General features: G+C 39.4%; 1 protein-coding gene across 2 annotated transcripts in view; it reads left to right on the top strand.

The window, feature by feature from the left end:
* atg3 (autophagy related 3) overlaps nucleotides 1–20,755 on the top strand; it is a 32,454-nt gene extending 11,699 nt beyond the window's left edge. Inside the window, exons 3-11 of one of the 2 annotated variants that reach the window (XM_078559708.1) lie at nucleotides 2,015–2,064; nucleotides 7,417–7,487; nucleotides 7,773–7,880; nucleotides 8,590–8,727; nucleotides 11,311–11,348; nucleotides 13,530–13,682; nucleotides 13,920–14,047; nucleotides 16,962–17,030; nucleotides 20,271–20,755. In XM_078559708.1, the coding sequence (XP_078415834.1) occupies nucleotides 2,015–2,064; nucleotides 7,417–7,487; nucleotides 7,773–7,880; nucleotides 8,590–8,727; nucleotides 11,311–11,348; nucleotides 13,530–13,682; nucleotides 13,920–14,047; nucleotides 16,962–17,030; nucleotides 20,271–20,352 (837 nt within the window). In that variant the 3' untranslated portion in view covers nucleotides 20,353–20,755. The remainder of the gene's footprint in view (nucleotides 1–2,014; nucleotides 2,065–7,416; nucleotides 7,488–7,772; nucleotides 7,881–8,589; nucleotides 8,728–11,310; nucleotides 11,349–13,529; nucleotides 13,683–13,919; nucleotides 14,048–16,961; nucleotides 17,031–20,270) is intronic. The other variant, XM_078559709.1, reaches the window with a different exon arrangement.
* The last annotated feature ends 1,749 nt before the right edge of the window (nucleotides 20,756–22,504 follow it).

The following is a 22,504-nucleotide window of genomic DNA, read 5'->3' as shown; positions in this document are numbered from 1 at the left end:
AACAAACTGAATCTTGGGTGTCTCTGATTTAAGCAGAAACTCATCAAAACCTTACTCTGCTCAAAATTCTGTGCTGTGATATTAGATAGTATAACAAGTTTGTTGCCAGGAAATGGCATCAGGAAGGCGGGTCCTTTCTCAACTGTGCCTAAAATTAACTCCAAATCTAAGCCATTTTGCACAATAGTTGATAAAATCTTGGGTTTTAAAAAAAGGCTCTTTTGGTATAGGTGTGATTGTGTAAATACATCTGGAAAGTTTGTTGTGATGAACTATAAAAATCCATTAGAAAAACAAATGGTGCTAGAGGACTGGAGGATAGTTAAAGTTATTCCTAGACTTAAAATGGGAGAAAAAAAAATCCAGGGAACTATAGACCAGTTCTCTTAATGCTGGTGGTAGGAATTTTTACTCAAAAGATGTAATAGAAAAATATATAAAACTAGAACTTCTGGTCTCAGGGAGTCGTACCCTTGGGGACTGCTGGGGGACCCAGCAGAGGTCCCCATGGAAGGACTGCATGGGAATAGCCCAGGAAGTTTAAAATTCCAATCAGCCAATTACTCTGCACCTGGAACCCTACGATACTCCGATTTAAATTGGAGACTTCAGATGGTTCAGACTCTCTTAGAATAGTTACCGAGGAAAAGGATTAAAACTACTTCTAACTCCTGGGTAACTATGGTACTGACCCGCCCAGCCACCAACCCCCACAAGCATGAGGGAGCACTGGCTGTCACTTTCCTCTGAGAGTTGCTTAGCTTCGGCAGGTGAATGGTTTGGGTTGAGGGCTATTCAGGGGATGGGTGGCAGCATCAGACTCTTTGTAGGTCGTGTGGCTGCAATGGCAGCTTCATGCATGAATCCAGGGCTGAGTCTCCCCCACCCCCCAGCTGCTCCCACAGGCTTGTCAGCACCACCCTCACTGCCATGGTGTTGTCAGCACACATACGGCACCCCACCAGCCAACCAACACCCCCCCCCCCCCCCGCCAATCCTATCTCATCAGCACCCTCCCAGTGACGGTGTCCCATATTTTTCTTGCCCAGAGTTGGTCATTCTGACTAGGGGCCATAACTATAAGATAGTCACTAGTAAATCCAATGGGGAACCCATGAGGAAGTTCTTTACCCAAAAGTGATAAGAATGAGGAACTCACCCCACAAGGAATAGTTGATCTGAATAGCAAGATGCATTTAAAGGCAAGTAGAAGGATACTGATTGGGTTAGATGAAGAATGATGTGGGGAGGCTTGTCTTCAGTATAAACACCTCATAGGTCATTTGGGCTGAATGGCTTGTTTCCGTACCTTAGACTCAATGCATCATTTGTAAATTGATGCAGAATATTTTCCTGTGTAGCTTTAGACAGGATACTCATGTAATGACATGACAAAGTATGGGGATTATTCCTTTTTGAATGGAAATCTATATGTTTATTTTTTAAATGTTGTTAGTAAAACACTTTTATGCTGAAGCTTGCTTTGGTTAAACTCAGTCTTTCTTTGACAGTCAGATAAAGTAATAGATTACTAAATTTCCCTTTCATTGTTACAAATCTTAATACATTCAGGAAATGAACACAGTAAGTTAGTAGCCTTTCTTGGTTGTTAGAGCTACATGAAAAAAAACTCATTTTCTAATGCAGTAAACTGCTTAGAACACCTTGGGTATTTACGTTGAACCTTGAATGTTTTGTGAAATAATTAATGCTTTTTATCCACTGAATATTTATTCCTGACTCATTCTAATAGGCTTATTTACCTTGTTCTGAATTTAGAATATGTTTGCAACAGCTTTCCTATATACCTTGCTAATTCGAATCTCTCTGTAACCAGTAGTGAGTGTTTTAAACTATTTTAAATGACTATTTTCAATTGGACATGTTGCTCCTTACTTACTCTCACAACTGCTTAAAGTATTGAAAATAGAGGCAGTCTCAGAACACAGCCAAACAGAACATGAGAATTCTAGTTAAATATACTTTTTCATAAAAATGCGTTTTATTTTTGCAGTTTGTGGTAGCTGGCGATCACCTGGTCCATCACTGTCCCACTTGGCAATGGTAAGGGTATAATGGATTGTGAAAAGTTAGATTAATAATTGAAAACAAATTTAGATCTAGTATAAATTAAATGTGTTTAGGCTTAAGCGTTTTTACATAGTATATACTATCCACAGAAATAAACTGTCCGACCCAGCAGGCCTATGCAAGTGTTAGTGCTCCACACAAGCCTCCTCCCACCCTTCCTCTAACCCCATAAACATATTCCATTCTCTCTTGTGCTTATTTGATTTTCCCTTAAATGTACCTAGTCACCTCAGCTGTTCCTTGGAATAGGGTGTTCCACGTTCTAACTACTCTTGGGTAAAGATGTTTCTCCTGAATTCCCTATTGGATTTATTAGTGATTGTGTTATATCTATGGCCCCTAGTCCTGGTCTCCCCTGCAAGTGGAAGCATCCTCCCTACAGCAAACCCTTTCATAATCTTTAAGACATTTGTCAGTTCTCAGCCTCCTTTTCTAGAGGAAAGAGCTCAGCCTGTTTAAAATTTCCCTGCCTAACTTCTCAGTTCTGGTGTTGTTCTAGTGTATCTTCCTTGCATGAGTCTCATATCTCGACATCTTTTTTTATAATACAGAGTACTCAAAAGTGTGGTCTAACTAAGGTTCTCTACAAGTTTAACAGAGTTTTGTGTTTTTTACATATAGCTTTATTAACTTACTTCAGTATTTGTAATGACTGTGCAGCTGTACACCCACGTGTCTCTGTTTCTCTATCTCATTTAGGCACTTATATTACCAAGGGGTATGTGATCTCCTTAGTATGCTATGATGCACCACCTCACACTTGTCTACATTTGAAATTCATATGCAAATTAAATGCTAATTCTGCAAGTTTATTGACCTTCCTGTATTTTGACGAGTCTTCCTCTGTATTAACTAGAATCCCCAATTTGGTAAAATAAAAATACCTGGAAAAACTCAGCAGGTCTGGCAGCATGTGCGGAGAGGAACACAGTTAACGTTTGGAGTCCGTATGACTCTTCAACAGAACTAAGTAAAAATAGAAAAGAGGTGAAATATAAGCTGGTTGGGGGGGTGGGGGGCGGCAGTGGGTGGGATAGGTGGAGCTGGATAGAGGGCCAGTGATACAGTGATAGGTGGAGATAGACAAAAGATGTCATAGACAAAAGGACAAGGAGGTGTTGAAGGTGGTGATATTATCTAAGGAATGTGCTAATTAAGGGTAGAAAGCAGGACGAGCAAGGTACAGATAGCCCTAGTGGGGGTGAAGGGAAGGCATCGAAATAGGCTAAAAGGTAGAGATAAAAAAAATAGATGGAAATACATTTAAAAATAATGGAAATAGGTGGGAAAAGAAAAATCTATATAAATTATTGGGAAAAAAGGGGGGATCGAAAAGGGGGTGGGGATGGAGGAGAGAGGTCATGATCTGAAATTGTTGAACTCAATATTCAGTCCGGAAGGCTGTAAAGTGCCTAGTCGGAAGATGAGGTGCTATTCCTCCAGTTTGCGTTGAGCTTCACTGGAACAATGCAGCAGGCCAAGGACGGACATGTGGGCATGAGAGCAGGGTGGAGTGTTGAAATGGCAAGCGACAGGGAGGTCTGGGTCATGCTTGCGGACAGACCGAAGGTGTTCTGCAAAGCAGTCACCCAGTCTGCGTTTGGTCTCTCCAATGTAGAGGAAACTGCATTGGGAGCAACGAATGCAGTAGACTAAATTGAGGGAAGTGAAATGCTGCTTCACTTGAAAGAAGTGTTTGGGCCCTTGGACGGTGAGGAGAGGGGGAAATAAAGGGGCAGGTGTTGCACCTTCTGCGGTTGCATGGGAAGCTGCCGTGGGAGGGGGTTGAGGTGTAGGGGTGATGGAGGAGTGGACCATGGTATCCCGGAGTGGAACGATCCCTGCGGGATGCCGCCAGAGGGGGTGAAGGGAAGATGTGTTTGGTGGTGGCATCATGCTGGAGTTGGCGTAAATGGCGGAGGATGATCCTTTGAAAGCGGAGGCTGGCGGGGTGATAAGTGAGGACAAGGGGGACCCTATCATGGTTCTGGGAGGGAGAGGAAGGTGTGAGGGCAGATGCGTGGGAGATGGGCCGGACACGGTTGAGGGCCCTGTCAACCACCATGGGTGGAAAACCTCGGTTAAGGAAGAAGGAAGACATGTCAGAGGAACTGTTTTGCAAAATGGCATCATCAGAACAGATGCGCTGGAGGTGAAAGAACTGAGAGAATGGGATGGAGTCCTTACAGGAAGTGGGGTGTGAGGAGCTGTAGTTGAGGTAGCTGTGGGAGTCGGTGGGCTTGTAATGAATATTGGTGGACAGTCTATCACCAGAAATTGAGACAGAGAGGTCAAGGAAGGGAAGGGAAGTGTCAGAGATGGACCATGTGAAAATGATGGAGGGGTGGAAATTGGAAGCAAAATTAATAAATTTTTCCAGGTCCAGACAAGAGTATGAAGCAGCACCAAAGCAATCATTGATGTACTGGAGAAAGAGTTGTGGGAGGGGGCCAGAGTCGGACTGGAACAAGGAATGTTCCACGTACCCCATAAAGAGACCGGCATAACTGGGGCCCATGCGGGTACCCATAGCCACACCTTTTATTTGGAGGAAGTGAGAGAAGTTAAAGGAGAAATTGTTCAGTGTGAGAACAAGTTCAGCCAGACGGAGGAGAGTAGTGGTGGATGTGGATTGTTCGGGCCTCTGAATGTATTTCGATCCATTGTTTTATCTCTACCTTTTAGCCTATTTCGATCTCTTCCCTTCACCCCACCCCACCCCCACTAGGGCTATCTGTACCTTGCTCATCCTACTTTCTACCCTTAATGTCATCATTAGCACATCCTTTAGCTAATATCACCACCGTCAACACCTCTTTGTCCTTTTGTCTATGACATCTTTTGGCTATCTCCACCTATCACTGGCCCTCTATCCAGCTCCACCTGTCCCACCCACTGCCACCCCGCCCCCAAACCAGCTTATATTTCACCTCTTTTCTATTTTTACTTAGTTCTGTTGAAGAGTCATACGGACTCGAAACGTTAACTGTGTTCCTCTCCGCACATGCTGCCAGACCTGCTGAGTTTTTCTAGGTATTTTTATTTTTGTTTTGGATTTCCAGCATCCTCAGTTTTTTGCTTTTACCCCAATTTGGTGTTGTCTGCAGATTTTGAAATTGTACTTCCGATTCCTGAACCCACATCATTTCTGTAAATGCTGAGCAAAATGGTCCTAGAACGGATCCTTGTCGAACACGCTTTCCACCTTTTGCCAGTCTGAATAACCATCTTTAATCCCTACTCTCTGTTTTGTGTTTTGTAGCAGCTAACCAGCCATTCTGTTAATTGTTCCCTGACTCCATATGCTCTGACCTTCGTCATAAATCTTCTATGCGACATCTTATTGAAGGCCTTTTGAAAATCCAAATATATACGTCCTTGCTTATTATCCTTATCTAATGCTCTTGTTACTTCTTTAAAGCATTCAATAAAGTTGGTCAAGCATCACCTTCCATTTTGGAATCCACGCTGACTATTCTTTTTAATTATATTTTCAGTTTCTAGATGTTTTTCTACTACATCTCTAAAGATGCCATTATCTTTCCTACCACTGACTAAGCTAATTAGTCTATTGTTCCCCAGACTTGTTCTATTTCCCTTTTGAAATATTCACGATAGCTGTCCACCAATCCTCTGGCATTATTCCCTTTTTAATGAATGTGCGTGCATGTACACACATGCTAGCACCTCTGCTATCCCTTTCCTCACTTGTTTTTCACATTGATGGATGCAATCCCTTTGGATTAGAGCTTTTATCCTCTTGTAATTTGATTAGTTTATGAATTATCTTTGCCACAACATCCCTCTCCACCCCTCCTCAAACATCCAACTTTTTATTTTAAATGCCTATCTTTTTTGATTTCTCCTAATATCAAATATCCCAAGTTAGTCTCCCTGGTAATAGCGAGACAAAGTACTTATTTAATAATGCTGCCACTTTGCTATGATTACCTGTGAGTTTATCATGTGTATCCCTTACTAGTTCTACCCTGTCCTGGTTCATTTTTTGCTGTTTGTGATTGTAGAATACTGCTTTTATATTCCTTGCTAATTTTAATTTTGTAGTTTTTCTTTACCTTTCAGTTGTTTCTTTGATTTCTTTCCTAACCTTTCTGTATTCTCTTTTGTTTGCCTCTCATTTGTTGGCTATATACAACCTACATTAATAACTTAGATGAAGGGACCAAGTTGGCATGTATCCAAGCTTGCTGCTGGTACAAATCTAGGTGCAACAGTAAGCTGTGAGTAAAACGTAGATTCTGCAAAGCGGTATAGCAGGTTGAGTGAGCGGGACCTCTTTCCCCTTTTCTTCCGTATGTCATTGGTCCCCCTCCCTTTCCACTTGCTTTGAGATGTCCTTTACCTTAATTTTTCCAGCAGATAGCCTTCCTGAACTCCTGGCTGCTGTCATATACTGTAAAGGACACTGTGTATCTCCTAATGATTAACTATCCTTTAACTACATTCTGTTCTTTTTTTCCCCATTTGGACTGCTTCCAACTCCATAATTCCACGGTTAGCATTCTGGCTGTCCATCCAACAGCCTGCATGCTTCTTCTCACAGCTAGCAAATACATCGTACCTGTTGGACAGTACCAATGTCTGCAGGATTTCCTTATCTATCTTCTCTTAGCTTCACTTTCCCTACTGTGTAACAGTCCCTTTCCTGCACCTGGGCTTTCTTTGAGGTGTGGCTGCACACTAGCGAAAACTATCCAAAAATTCCTCTGCCTCCCTATTTGTCAAAATGTCTCCAACTCCCACAGCAGGCCAATAATTCTGAGGTGTTGCTTAGGTGCAATTGCTATACTCTGAGGGTTGCTTAAATCTTTGGGTCAAAAATCCATTGATCCAATATCTTATCTTTAAGTTAGACCAACTGGAGTCCCTTGTGACCCTGCCAGAATATTTAGGGAGGGGAGATTCCCTGATTTAAAAACGCTTGGTGAGTGCATCTAGGGAGTTGGATGAAACGGCAATGGCTAGTCACTCGGGTTACAACGATAAGCCCAGATCTAACTTTGAATTTTATTTTAGTGACTTCATGAGGGAGATAATCAGCAATCAGTCACCAGCCGCACTCAAGTAATTTGGGGGCCAGACCAAGACCCAAACCTATTTCTCTGGGCCTCGTTTCTGCTGACCAGAAGTCCATTTTTGTTTGCAGTAGAGCAAGAAAATGTAGTTAGAATTTTGATTTTTAAAATAATGAAACCCTAAGACAGTGCTCATGCAAACTGGCATTTCAATTGACAAATATAAGATGATAAAGATAATTCATTTATAATGAAGTGATTGTAATCTATATGCTACTGTTTGCTTCAGGGGTACAGGGGAGGATGCCAAAGTCAAACCATACTTACCCAAGGAAAAGCAGTTTCTGGTGACTAGAAATGGTACGAGCTTATTCATACTGAATCAATTAATTGTACTTTTTGAGGTAGTCATAAAACATTATTATGACCTGGTGTCTCCTTGCTATTTAAAATAATGTTAAGTGTCAGGTTGTTTCACCTGTTCACTTGTTCACTAATCAAATATTCTTACCACTTTAATATTGTTAAATGGCCTACTTATTTAATGAACATGGTGATACTTTTGTTTAGTTTTGAGAAGTAGAGGAATCTAATAGCGATTCTTTTACTGTTTCACCAAGAGTGTTTTTCCCCCTCCCCATATAGTTCCCTGCTATAAGCGCTGCAAACAAATGGAGTATTCTGATGAATTTGAAGCAGTCATTGAAGAGGATGATGGTGATGGGGGATGGGTGGATACTTATCACAATTCAGGTATCATGATAGTAAATCAAGAAGAGATGGTTTATATATTGAAAATGTTAATCGTCTAATCTTAAAATTATCAAGAATCTTTGTGCCTCTAATTTGATAAACAGTTTTGAACTAAAGACTAGAGCCAACCAAAGTAAAATCTAGCCTTTTCTTGGTATTTGTGCTGGCGGTGTTAATTTATAAGGTAATAAGAATTGTGAAAAATGTTACTTGGTTTTGCAGAAAATGAGCTATAAAATAAAAAGTTTGGTAAGCTGCAGCTTTTTGAAGAATTACTCAATATTCACTTTTTTTTCCTGCACTTAAACTATGAACTGATCATTTGCCTTAGAATATAAAGATATCTCTGCCTTTAATTTGCTCAAACGTTTGGGTTTCCTTTACTGATAATGCTTGCAGTACTGCAATTATGTACCAGGATTTCAATTGATTAGTGCTTTTAAGATAAACAGAGAAAGAATAAAATGATTAAGGATAATTAGAAGATATAACTGAAAGAATCAGATGGCATCACAACCTCATTTCTGAAGCTCAGATGCGATAATTATAATCCCTTTCGGCTATCTGTTTTTCTTAATGTATAAGTATATCATAACGTGCAGTTATCTGTTGAATGTTTTAAGAATTTTTTTCTTTTGCTCATGTGAATTGCAAACTTTGCCTGACAAGCACCATCTGTTTCTTTACTGCATTTTCCTCTCATTGGCAGGTGTTGCTGGATTGACAGAATCTGTTACAGAAATTACTTTAGAAAGCAAAGACAACTCAAAGTGTATAGGCAGCACCACTGCATGTATGGATGATAATGAGGAAGATGATGATGAAGGAGAAGCAGCTGATATGGAAGGTGACAGCAGAGCTACACTCTTAATAGAAGTCTGTTTGAATGCTCGTTTCTTTCTGGGTTCCCTGACCCTTGTTGATTCCTTTAGTGTCAATCTCTGACTTAAATATGTTCATCTACCGAGCATCCATGGCTCTCTGGGTAGAGTTCCAAAGATTCACAACCCTTTAAATGAAGAAATTTCTCAATTTCAGTCCTCATTCAGAGTCTGTGATCCTGTGTTCTAGACTCACCACCTAGGAAACTCGCTGCCACAGGTAGTGGTTGAAACATATATAGTATAGACACATTTAAGGGGAAACTAGACAAGCACATGAGAGACAAAGGAATAAGTGGTTATGTTGATGGATTTAGATGAGAAAAGATGGGAGGAGGCTTGAATGGAGCTTAAACATCAGCATGGACTTGTTGTGCTGAATGGCCTGTTTCTGTGCCATATATCTGATGTGGTCCTACGTAACATCTACCCTATCAAACCCTTTTAAGAAATGTATATGTTTCACTGAGAACACCTCTCATTCTTCTTGATTCTAGGGATTATAGGCCTAGTTTACTCAATCTCTCCTCATAGAACAATCCCCTCATCCCAGGAACCAGCCCAGTGAACCTTTTATTGGTCATCCTCTAAAGCAAGTATATCATTCCTTAGGTAAGGAGACCAGGCCAAATTGTATACAGTGCTCCAGGTGTGGTCTGACCAATACAATTAAAGTAAGACTTATTTACTCTTTGCTATTATACTCTAATCCCTTTGTAGTGAAGTCTAACATACCATTTGCTTTCCTAATTTCTTAACACAAGTCTTTAAAATTGTGAATGGGTTGGACAGGTTAGATGCGGAGAAAATGTTTCCACTTATGGGAGAGTCTAAAATTGAGCCGTGATTAGAAGATAGTTATTAATCAACCCAGTAGGGAAATGAGGGGAAATTTATTCAGTAGTTAAATTGTGTAACTTGCTGCCACATTGAGGCAAATGGCTTTGGTGCTTGCGAAAGGAAATTAGGCAAATACACGAGAGAAAAAGGGAATTGACATATATTCTGAAAGGCTGAGATGAGATAAATGGAATGAGAGGAGACTCCCATAAAAAGCGGTGCAAGTTAGTTGCATCGAATAACCTGTTTCCATGCTGTATATTTTATGCAATCCTACGTAATTATGGCTGATCCTTATCTAAAATCCGTTAATCTGCTTTGGCTTCATATCTTTTTATACCCACGTCTCTCAAAAACCTAAAGATTTCCAGATCTAAAATAATTAATTGAGGTAGCATCTGCTTTTTGTGGTCGAGTGTTCCACACTTCTACCACCCCTAGTGTGACAAGGTGTTTTCTATCTGCTTTCCTGTTTCTGACTTTAAGATTATGGCTCTTTGCCCTCAACTCCCCCACCAGCGGAAAATGCTTCCCCCTATTTAAAGTATAAATTGCTTTCAAAATCCTAAAAATCTCAATCAAATCAGCCCTTATTCTTCTACATTCCAGGGATTACAAACTTAGTTTATGGAACCTCACTTCATGATCTAACCCTTAGTGCCCTGCTTTTTCTGGTGACTCTGCGCTGAACTACTTCCAAAGCCTATACATACTTTATAAGGTGGGGTGCCCAGAACTGTACATAGTACTTCAGACGTGGTCTAACTTTGTATAACCGTAGCAAAACTTCCTCCCCTTCATGTTCTACAGCTATAAAGTCTGACATTCCATTAGCCTTTCTGATTTATTTCTTGTACCTACTACATTTTAGTGATCTTTCTACATCTCTTTGGACCTCTAAGTGTTGCTAGTTTTTCAATTAATTACTTCAATAACGTTCAGACCTATTTTTGGTCCAAGTGGATAAGCTCACACTTATCTGTGTTGGAATCCATCAGCACACTTTTGCCCACAAACTTAATCTATCAATCTCTCTGTAATTTCCTGCTCCCATCTAACAGATAACAGCTATTGGTGGACATGTGCTGACATTCTGCTAGCTACAACCATTACAAATGGGGTGTCAAGCAAGAATAACATTTCAATAGGTTTTGATTTTCTCTCTCTTGCTCTCCTCCTTTAAGATACCGCTTAAATTGGCCAAGCTTTTGGTTACCTGTCCTAATGTATCCTTTTTTGGCTTGGCATGATTACACTTCTGGGATGCCTTGGGACATTTTGCAATGTTAACAGTGCTATATAACTGCAAGTTGTTGGTTTCTCAGTGAGAATGGTGAGTTGATGCAAACAAAAAAGACAATGGAATAATCTCAATGGTATCCACAATGAGCCAATTCTATTATGAACTATTGCCATTATCAGTGTATTGTAGCGGTAGTACTCAGTCTGACGACTTACCTTTGAACTGCTGCATTCTATTTGCGGACCTTATTTTGCTATTTTAGTTTTGGCTACTGGTTGTCCCAACCTGATGACTGAATTGTGTTCAGAGTTGTAGCAGGTAGGTGAAGATAAAGGAAAGCATCCTATTCAGTGTGACGCGTGTACAGATAATAATCTGGTGATCTGTTAATATGATTATATTGTTAAATCGATATATAGTTTGTGTTCTTGTTCCAACATCTTGGTAAATGTTTCCATTTTTGCAGCCTATGAAGAGAGTGGCTTGTTAGAAGATGCAGATGATGTAAGTTACAAATTGCTACAATATGAGAGAAAAAAATATGCATGCTTTAACTGTCCTCATCACCTTGCTCAAGTATTGTGCAATAAACTCAGCTTATTGTCATGAGAACGCACTAGTCAAAGTGCACTGAGTGACACAATCTGTTCTGGCACAGGAGAAATATTAGGCCAATTCAGGAAGAAACTGGGAAGTTTCTCTGTCCCCCGAAGGCAAGAGACTACAGTGATTAAAATCACCAGTCCCAGTTTACCCACCTACATACTATAACTCGATGTCTTCAACTTATGGGAGCTTATCCAACTCCATTTGAAACTGTTCTGCAAATCACATTCGCAACACATTGACAACCTATTCCAGAGAATGACAACTCTACAATAAAAAGTCACATGGACAAATGCAGCTTAATTAAGGAAAGTCAGCATAGATTTCTTAAGGGAAAATCATATTTAACTAACTTGCTGGTGTTTTTTTTGAAGAGGTAAGAGAAAGGGTTAATGAGGGCAATGCTGTTGATGTGGTGTACATGGACTTCCAAAAAGGCATTTGATACTGTGGCGTACAACAGACTTGTGAGCAAAGTTATAGCTGATGGGATCAAAGGGACAGTAGCAACATGAATACGAAATTGGCTAAGTGACAGGAAACAGAGAGTAGAGGTTAATGGATGTTTTCCAGGCTAGAGGAACGTTTGTAGTGGAGTTCCCCAGCAGTCAATGTTGGGACTCTTGCTTTTCCTGATAAATATTAATGACCTTGGTGTACAGGACACAATTTCAAAATTGCAGATGACATGGAACTTGGAGGCATTGTAAACTGAGGATAGTGTAGAACTTCAAAGGGACATAGACAAGTAGGTGGAATGGGTGGACAAGTGGCAGATGAAATTCAATGCGGAGAAATGTGAGGTGATTCATTTTGGTAGGAAGAACATGGAGCGACAATGTAAAATAAAGGGTACATCTCTAAAGGGGGCGCAAAAGCAGAGGGACTTGGGTGTATACGTGCATAAGTCATCGAAGGTAGCAGGACAGGTTGAGAGAGTGGTTGATAAAATATACAGTGTCCTAGGCTTTATTAATAGGGGCATAGATTATAAGAGCAAGGAGGTTATGTTGAACTTGTATAAGACACAGGTTCGGCCTCAGCTGGAGTATTTCATCCCATTCTGGGCGTCACACTTCAGGAAGGATGTGAAGGCATTGGAGAGAGAGAGATTCACGAGAATGGTTCCAGGGTGAGGAACTTCAGTTATGAAAATAGACTGGAGAAGCTAGGGCTGTTTGAGAAGAAAATGCTGAGAGATCTGATAGAGATATTCAAAATCATGAGGGGTCTGAGCAGAATAGATAGGGAGAAACTGTTTCCACTTGTGAAAGGATCGAGAATGAGAGGCCACAGATTTAAAGTAATAGGTAAAAGAAGTAAAAGTGACATGAGAGAGAACTTTTTATGCAGCGAGTGATTATGGTGTAATATGTGCTGTCTGAGAGTGTGAGGCATTCAAAAGGGAATTAGACTGTTATTTGAAAAAGAACAATGTGCAGGGTTACCGGCAGAAGGAAAGAGAATGGCACTAGGTGATTCACTCAGAGAGCTGGTATGCACACAATGGGCTGAATGGCCTCCTTCTGCGCTGTAACAATCTGCGATTCTGAATACTTCTATCCCTGTATGTGCATGTTTAAGTGGCATGCATCAGAGGCCTTAAAAGACTGCATAGTTTAACCATTATCCTTGCAAATAATTCCTTTAAGATTCACTTAAGCGAGCTTCCAACAGCAGACCTATTGGAAGACAGGAAGTCGCCCACACTTCGTAAATTAACCTGAACCCACAAATAAACAAGCAGGATCAGGTTACTAATGGCTGCTAATAAGCATCTAACACTTGAACAGAACCTGACCTCTGGTCTGTATGATTCTGAGGCAGTACCTTCTAGTATTCAGCTATTTTTCTTCTTATTAAAAGAAAGCCAGAGAACAGATTGTCCTAGCTTATTCCTAGGAGTAGAGGACCGCTTTCTCTTCTAGGGACTGACACATGGCTGTAAAGGTTAGGATAATATAATTTAAATGGAGAGAGAAAGTAAGATTTTATTTAAATGCTACCATAAAAGTGATACTGTTTGGATTTGAGTAGAGGCTGTACCTGGCATTTTTTTTACATTATGTATTGTACTAGGCAACTCTGGATACCAGTAAGATAGAAGCAAACAAGCCCAAAGCAGATGCTGCTGGAGAAGATGGGATTCTTCAGACTAGAACCTATGATCTATACATTACTTATGACAAGTATTATCAGACACCAAGACTTTGGTTGTTTGGTTACGATGAGGTAAATAACTAGTTCTTTTTAAAGCATTGTTACTTAAGAAGCACAGCATTTCACAAATTTTTCTGTGGGTTTTATCTCCTTGAGCATTATTTTATAAAGGGTATGACTCAAGTGTGGAATACACCAAATTTTATTCTTTTAATGTAGTGCAAATTTTCTATGTATGCAGATTAATATAAAACTATATTAAACCTTTGATATGGTAATTCTTTTATCCTGATGTCTTCCTATTTTCAGCAACGACACCCACTGACTGTTGAAGAGATGTATGAAGACATTAGCCAGGACCATGTCAAGAAAACAGTGACAATTGAAAATCACCCTCACTTGCCTCCACCTTCAATGTGTTCTGTCCATCCATGCAGGTATTGTTTTTAATTTGCAATAGTCTACAAATTATTTTGGGAATTAAAGATTTATAAATGTTTGTTCAAATGAAACATCACAATGCTCACTGGTAGCTTTTAAAACATCTGGTCTTCAATAATATCTTTAACCTAAATTATTAAAATAAATATTTCAACTAAATTAACTATTGTCAAAAAATATTGGCATGGAAGGTGATTTCTAAATTTCTGCATTTAGTTATGGAAATTCAAATATTAATTTATCAAGCATCTAATATGCAATTGATAGGTAAACACTTGGCTGTCCTAAAAATGAAACTAGGATTAAGGTGAGGCTATATTTTCTGATATTCATATTTCTCAACATCTTTTGATGAATTCAATGCCAAATAATGTTAGTTATTAACGTAGCCAGTTCTACAATAAAATATCTCAGTGGAGTGGTTTATATCCATGGATTTTCTTGACTACACATCATTTACACTTTGAGGCTCAGGTGCATTCAGTTGTCGCTCTGTTGACTATAAATCTACATGAAGGGCGCACTGCTGTTCCACTTGAGATGGAGATTTACTCTTCTGCCACTCATCTTCATAGGGATCCTTGGTTACGTGATTCAGTTCGTCTGAGAGTTTTCAAGTGAAGCTGTCATGCTGAATTATTAGGAAACCTGACTAAACCAGTGACTAAGATTTTCCAGGTTTGAGGCTTGATATCACCATATATTAGGATAGTTTGATAAAGCATATCAATTCAAATGGATAATTTATTTGGATGAAAGCATTCTTTTCCAAGTACTTGTGATTTGAAGACCACTGTTTCAGGACTGTACCAAGTCAGAGGGTAGATTATAATGGGCTAAAAAAAGCTCAAGAAAATGAATGCTATTTGCATAATAACTTTTTAGAAGCTATTTTTCTGTTTATAACCTAACAGTTCTCATTCATTTATGCAATTTCCCAAAAAACCATAGCTATCATCAATTTAGAGACGTTTTGGCAAAAATAATGCACATACGCCACAAATACTAAAATATCTAAGGAGTTTGTCTCAAAATATTGAATAAATATATACCTTAATATGTTTTTATTCTGAACTAGGCTAGTCCAAATACAAATTTTTGTGTTTTAAGATTATGCCATCTCCAACTATAGGCAGTGCAGTGTCATTTATTTTTCTCACTGATATTCTATTTCAACTGATCTGTTGATTGCACAACACTCTATCCGTTCATTTTGTGCAGATTACAACTAGTTCCTTATCTTTGGTTCATAAATGTATGACTGGAAGTAGTTGTCAATAAATAGCAGTGCACTTTGTATGAAATAAGTGATAACTGGCACATCATTTGACATGTGACCAACGAGGATTATGGATTGCTTTTATTTCTGTCCTCTGTTCTGTCTTTTACATTTAATCTTTTATCTATGGCCTCCCAGCCTAGATGCTTCAACTACTGAAAACAGTCTGCTTATATCTGTGCAGTCCATCCTTTAATAATTTTAAACATTACTATCATGTCAGCCCGTTATCTGCTTTCTAATAATTAAGACCACATTGTACAAGGCTATCTGTCTTATTTGGATTTTCTCATACCAGAAAATATCCTGGTGGTTCTGCACTAGAAACTCTGGTACCTCATCATACTTGTTATTTTATAGAGCCCTATACTGCACACGTTGAGGCCTAATTAGCGTGATGTTTGACAATGACACTCATAAATCATTCTTCACTTACAGGCAGGATCTGTACTTTGTCGTCTTGTTGTCATAGCAGAAAATGTTGTTTAAAAATATATTATTGGGAAAGATAGCACATTTTCATTTCCTCTTTCACCAATTCTGGGTACTGTGCAGCAACAGATGGCCAAAACTGGGAAGTGTTCTTTCCTAACACTTCATTCACATCGAGCACTCTCGGGGCAGTCCCATTTCTGGTTTCCCACATAGACAACAAGATATCGAGCAAATGTTTAAAATGGATCACAAACTCAATTGTGCTTCTCTGTTTACATTTTCAAAATAAATACTACCAACTTTCTGAGAATGAGCAAGGGTCCTTTATTTCACGCACATAACTGCCATTGTGTTTGCATCCAGAAACTCACTCAGTTGTGGAAACATGCCTGAAACTCCATTGCTCAGTCTAGTTTTCCAAATCTGTTTTCTTCCTAAAAGTTGCAATCTTGTCACTTGCTTGAATATGATGAGTGTAAGTGAGGAGGCACTCATGGGAGCAACAGGCAGTCACTGCAATAATGCTTCATTCCACAACCTTGCCAACGTTCCGCTAATTACTGCACTTGTTTCACAGACCCCAGTGTGAGAACCATTGTTGTAGACTCCACAGCCAGGGGGGAACATTAGCTGTTTACCACTTGGCTTTAATTTTTTATCTTGTGATAAACCTAGACTTCCATCAAGTCCTTATTAACCTGAGATGCTACCTTTTAAAGCCCTGTGAACCTGTACCCTAAATGCCTCTTCTCTTCCACAGCATTGAGCCTACATCCATTGAGTATAATTACTGATTTTTTTTAAAAATCAGAATGGATCATCTCTCAATTATTTGTAATGAATTCCATATTTTAGCTCATTCCCCATGTTATCAATATCTCTTTTGCAGCTTCCAAGGAATTCAAAGGAATTTTCAATTTAGGTATTGTCCGCAAATTTTGACAGCCCTCTAGGTTTATATCCAAATCATTAATATACATATAAATCCAAATCATTAATATACACGTGAACAGAAGTGCGCTCCTTCTTGTCCAATTTCTGTTAATGCTTCCAAATCTAGATTTTTCCTGTTTAAGTGACAATGCAATAATTTAACCTAATCATTCCTGAGACATCACTTGTATTTGGTCTCTCCTGTCAGTGGTCTTTGTATTTGTAAATATTAGTTTAAAAGTATCTAACTTCTTGTGTTACAGACATGCAGAGGTAATGAAAAAAATCATTGAAACAGTTGCAGAAGGTGGAGGTGAACTCGGTGTACACATGTATCCTTGGAGGTTAACAAACAACCAAAATGTTAATGGAAGCTTAGATTTTCATATTTTCTTTTAGTAACAAATTACATTTATCCAGTGCCTTTAACACAATTTCTAGCCATTGCTTTTCTCACCGGTATCAACTTCTCCATCTACTATTGCCAGAAGGTCTATAAAGCAGCTGATTTCAGCCTTGCTGATGTTGTCTCCTAATCTACTGTGGCTCACATTAATGTTTCAATGTATCTGTAGAAGAGGTGGCCAAAGGGATTATGGAGTAATCTTAGCCAGTCAGAAATCAGCTGAAACACAATGAATACATAGAGCTTGTTCCTACAGGAGCAGTTTGTCTGATTTATTTATAATTTGCTGAGGGGAATTAACCTCAGCAGAGAGTATAATGGTCTAGTTTCTAAACTCCCTTTGCTGGCATCCTGTTCCACTATGAAGGCAGGGCCATTGAATATTTTTAAGGCTGAGTTAGATAGATTCTTGATTAACAAAGGAGTCAAAAGTTATAGGGTAAGACAGGAAAGTAGAGTTGCAGCCACAATCAGATCAGCCATAATCTTATCAAATGGTGGAGCAGGCTCAAGGGGCTGAATAGTCTACTTCTGCTCTTAATCTGTATGTACAAAGTTAACAGCAGTCTCATAAATCATACTACTGGTCACTTGACCCATGGTCGAATACATAATCTGGATGCCAAGAGCCCCCACAATCTGGAGTTGAACTCCTCTATGCTCTGTGCCTGTGTTTGAAGCTCACAGCCAGGTTGCGCAGTGCACTTAGACATCAGTGTGGTATAGCTAACTGTCATCTTTGCTAGGCTGAATACCAAGGTCTTTACCTCCATCCTCTGCAGCAGGAATAGAGTGTGTGGAAGCCCTCCAGGGATATGCTTTCTGGATTGTATTATTGACTTGCTCTTGCTCCTGCCTGCTTCTCTTCTGTGAAATTTCTACACCCTGTCCTTTAGACTATGCAGGGTGCCAATTCCTGGGCTGGTCTTTGCTTGTGTAAGGTTGAGTTATGCTATATCTTTTGGAAGGGTACTGTCCTTTTCCACCAGTCAGGCATGCTCTGAATTTTCAGGATTTGAGGGAGTCAAGGGTTAGCAGCTGGTGGCAAGGTTAAGCAGAGACAGAGGAGTGACTACTGAAAGCAGAAGTTTTTTTTTAAATCGTGCATTGTGTGTGAGGGTGTGACTTCAATGAAGGGCAAAGACAGTGAGATGGCTAAAAACCCTGTGGAATTTCGCCAGAAGCCATGCTTTTGAAGCTTGTTTCTCCACCTCCGCCTTCTCACCCTACAAATCTTAAATGTCCATGATAGCCTCTTGCAGAGAAGGCAGGATGTATGTCTCCTGGCTTCCCCTTGTTACTCCTTGCTACTTTGTGTCAGCTTTTCCTACAAGAAATAAGTTCTTAGATTTAGACTGGCCAGATGTTTTGAGGATGTGCATGTCAGGGTAAAATAGTGTTGCTGACATGTCAAAAGTGGCAAGGTGTGAGGAGGTGAGAGAATTAATAGTGAGAATAGTGGATGCAGAAAGCTCCAGTATTTTCAGAAAGAAAAAGACACTGATGAACCTGTTCTTCCAACTGATGAAACCACCATATCATGATGAACGATATCGGTTTAACATGACTTTAGCTATGTACTCTCAACTTTTTTTCCTCATAACACCACTGATGTGGAACTCCTTGTACCTGCTATTTTCTAGTAAAGGCTCAAATATGTGTTTGTCAGTTATCTAATGACCAGCCTATAAATATACTGCTTGAGAGCTGGGAACTGAGAGGTGAGCAGTGTCCGTTTGGGTTCAAGATGGGAAAACTGACTATGGAAGTTCAAAACTATAACGACCATCTTTGGCCAACTCTGTAATCCATTATCAGAATCAGGTAAGTCTGTATTACCCCAGGGTGCTGGTGATAGTTGATCAGCCAGCCTGATCTAGAGCTGGACTTTTTCCCCACTTAGCTTGAGATAGCCTGCTGCAAGCAAGTGCTCCATAGGTAAGGTGGTCTTAGCTGGACATGCAACAGGAAGCATAGCAGCGTTCCATACTATTGAGCTATATTATTTTAGATTAACCTCCAGCAGTGCATTCATACAGTTGGGTTTCCTAAAACCTTGGATCTGCCAACCTGTGCCTAAGCTCTCTGGACTTGTGCGACTGGGATGTGCCAGTATAGGGTGAAATGTACCATCTGTAGGGCAAGAAGAAATTCTGTATGTGTAAGTATCTCAGTAGCTTGACTTAAAGACATTTTAAAAACATAGCCATGAGATTCATGCTTGTTAGATACCCAGTTAACTAAAAGTGTCATCTATGTGAGTATTGCCATAATGGCTTCAGCTCTTTTACATGTGCTAGCCTGTGTTTGACAGCCTTTTTATACAGAAAGAAATACTATACATGGCAGATAAACGTTTTGTAAATAGCTCACTTTTAGTATATTTTGATTAAATTGACTTCATTTTGAAGTTAATAGAATCAAAAATTGAAAGCTGAACTATACATAATCATATTACACTTTTTCAGTTTGATACCTCTGGGAAGGCAATAAGACCATGAAGAAATCTTTCCTGTAAAACAAGAGCTTCAGGTTAGCCCCAATTCAAATTTGCCATGTCTGATTAAATACTTTGCCTGGTCAAGCTTTGTGCCTTGGAAATCAAGAATCATGCATAAAGAGACTGAGAAATGTATCTAATGGTTTAAAAACTAGGAAAAGAAAGGTGAATGCAAACTAGTATGCAATGACATTGAGTTTGCCATTGAGCTTCACAATCCTCTGTACCCAAGTGTGATGCCACTGGTGTGATGCGCTCTGCGAAGTGTCTTCTCCTTGGTTGCGTTTCAATATTTTGATTTAAATCTGACAAAAGAAAGATGGGGTAGTCACCAAGTATGTGTATCAGAATCTTTCCTTTATTACATTTGGGCTTATGTGGCAATACGTGGTCCCCTTTCAATCTGATTTCTATATTATTTCTTTCTTCAGTTCACTCTACTCTTAGGACTGTATGATAATTTGAAGCAGCCACAATGAGAACACAATAATAGTGTGTTTCTCAATATTAACCTCTTCAGTCATTAAGGATTTCCAGAAGCCACCCTCAGGGCACAGGAGAATTCAGGTTTTTAATGGTTAAGTATTAATTTGTACCTTAAAAAAAGTATTGCAATATTAATTACACTGACTTTTAGTGATGTTTCCTTAACCTATTGGTTTTCAGGTACCTTCTTATTTTTTTGAAATTTGTTCAAGCAGTCATTCCAACAATTGAATATGATTACACAAGACACTTTACCATGTAACTTCAAAGTTTACACGATCAGAATATTCTCAGAATATGTTCTGAGTTGATAATGTGCTGCTGCCTTTCGATTGTAGCTAATAATTCACTCAACATAATTCTGACCATTGCTTGTTCAGATTCAGTTCCTTTTTACAGAAGTTCTGTAATGACATTGGCAAGAGCTTGTCTGTTTATACAAATGAAGAAGCTGAATTCAATTACAAAACTTTTTTTTTTTTTCCATGAATTCCTCATTTTGTGCTCCCCTGTTCTACTTTTGAGTAAACAACTGAAACAAATACAAACTCTCTAATTCATGTTTCATTGCGTTTTAAAATTAAGATATATTGACTTCTATTAAACCCAATTTATATTTGCAGTATACAAATAAATGAAAAAGACTGACAAAGGTTTTCTTAAAACATTCTGTTTTTATTGCAAATGGGATTGTAACACATGTCAAGTCTTGTGCATGTTTAGGTAAGAGACATCTTCAACATTTACCTGGAAAATAGTGAACATAATTAGCATTACACAAGCAAGAAGGCAAACTAAATTCAGAGCTAGGTACTGAGGAGGGTAGTAATTCTATTCCTCTGCCACTATGAAACATAGAAAATAGGAGCATGAGTAGGTCATTCAGCCCTTTGAGTCTGCTCCACCATTCAGTATAATCATGGCTGATCCTCTATCTCAATGCCATACTCCTGCTTTCTCCCCATATCCCTTGATGCCTTTAGAGTCTAGAAATCTATCTATTTCCTTCTTAAATATATTCAGTGACATGGCCTTCAGCCTTCTGTGGCAGAGGATACCACAGGTTCACCAGCCTTGGTGTGAAGAAGTTTCTCCTAATCTCAGCCCTAAATGGGCTACCCTGTATCCTGAGACTGTAACCCCTTGCTCTAGACCCCACAGCCAGAGGAACCATCATCCCTGTGCCCAGTCTGTCCAGCTGTGACAGAATTGTATACGTTTCAATGAGATCCCCTCTCATTCTTCTGGACTCCAGTGAATACAAACCTAGTCGACCCAATCTCTCCTCGTACAACAATCCTGCCATCCCAGGTATCAGTCTGGTGAACCTTCGCTGCAGTCCTTCTATGGCAAGTATATCTTTTCTTAGGTAAAGAGTCCAAAACTGCACACACCACTCCAGGTGTAGTTTCACCAAGGCCCTGTACAGCTGCAGTAAGACATTCTTGCTCCTGTGCTCAAGTCCTCGTGCAATGAAGGCCAACGTACTATTTACCTTTTTAACTGCTTGCTGCATCTGCATGCTTGCTTTTAGTGATTGGTGTATAAGGACACCCAGGTCCCTTTTGTACATCAACGTTTTCCAATTTATCACCATTTAAATAATCCTACTGAAGTGGATAACTTCACACTTATCCACTTTTTACTGCATCTGCCATGCATTTGCCTACGCACTCAACTTGTCTAAATCATCTTGAAGCCTCTTATATCCTCCTCACCACTCACATTCCCACCAAGTTTCATGTCGTCAGCAAACTTGGAAATATTACATTTGGTCCCCTCATCCAAATTGGTATATATTGTGAATAGCTGAGGCCCATGCACTGATCCCTGTGGTACTCTTCTGCCACTCTGAAAAAGACCCATTTATTCCTACTGTCTCTTTCCTGTCTGCTAACCAATTCTCAATCCATGCCAATATACTACCCCCAATCCCATCTGCTTTAATTTTGCACACTAACCTCTTATGTGGGACTTTATCGAAAGCTTTTTGAAAATCCAAATACATCACATTCTTCCTTATCTATTCTGCTTGTTACATCATCAAAAAAACTCCAGTAGGTTTGTCAAACATGATTTCCCTTTCATAACTCCATCTTGACTTTGTCTAATCCCATTGATATTTTCTAAGTGTCCTGTTATCACATCCTTTATAATAGACTCTATCATTTTCCATACTACTGCTTGTTAGGCTAACCACTTTAATTTGCTGTTTTCTCCCTCCCTCCTTTTTAAAATAGTGGGGTTACATTTGCCATCCTCCAATCTGCTGGGACTTTTCCTGAATCTACAGAATTTTGAAAGCTAACAACCAACGCATCCACTATTTCTGTGGCTGCCTTCTTTAGTAACCTGGGATGTAGATTATCAGGCCCTGGGGATTTATCGGCTTTCAGTCCCATTAACTTTCCCAA

The sequence above is a fragment of the Cetorhinus maximus genome, chromosome 16, assembly GCF_964194155.1.
Source record: "Cetorhinus maximus chromosome 16, sCetMax3.hap1.1, whole genome shotgun sequence".
Classification (NCBI taxonomy): Eukaryota; Metazoa; Chordata; class Chondrichthyes; order Lamniformes; family Cetorhinidae; genus Cetorhinus; species Cetorhinus maximus.
Note: the sequence above shows the minus strand (reverse complement) of the source record. Positions and strands in the feature narration are given on the sequence as shown.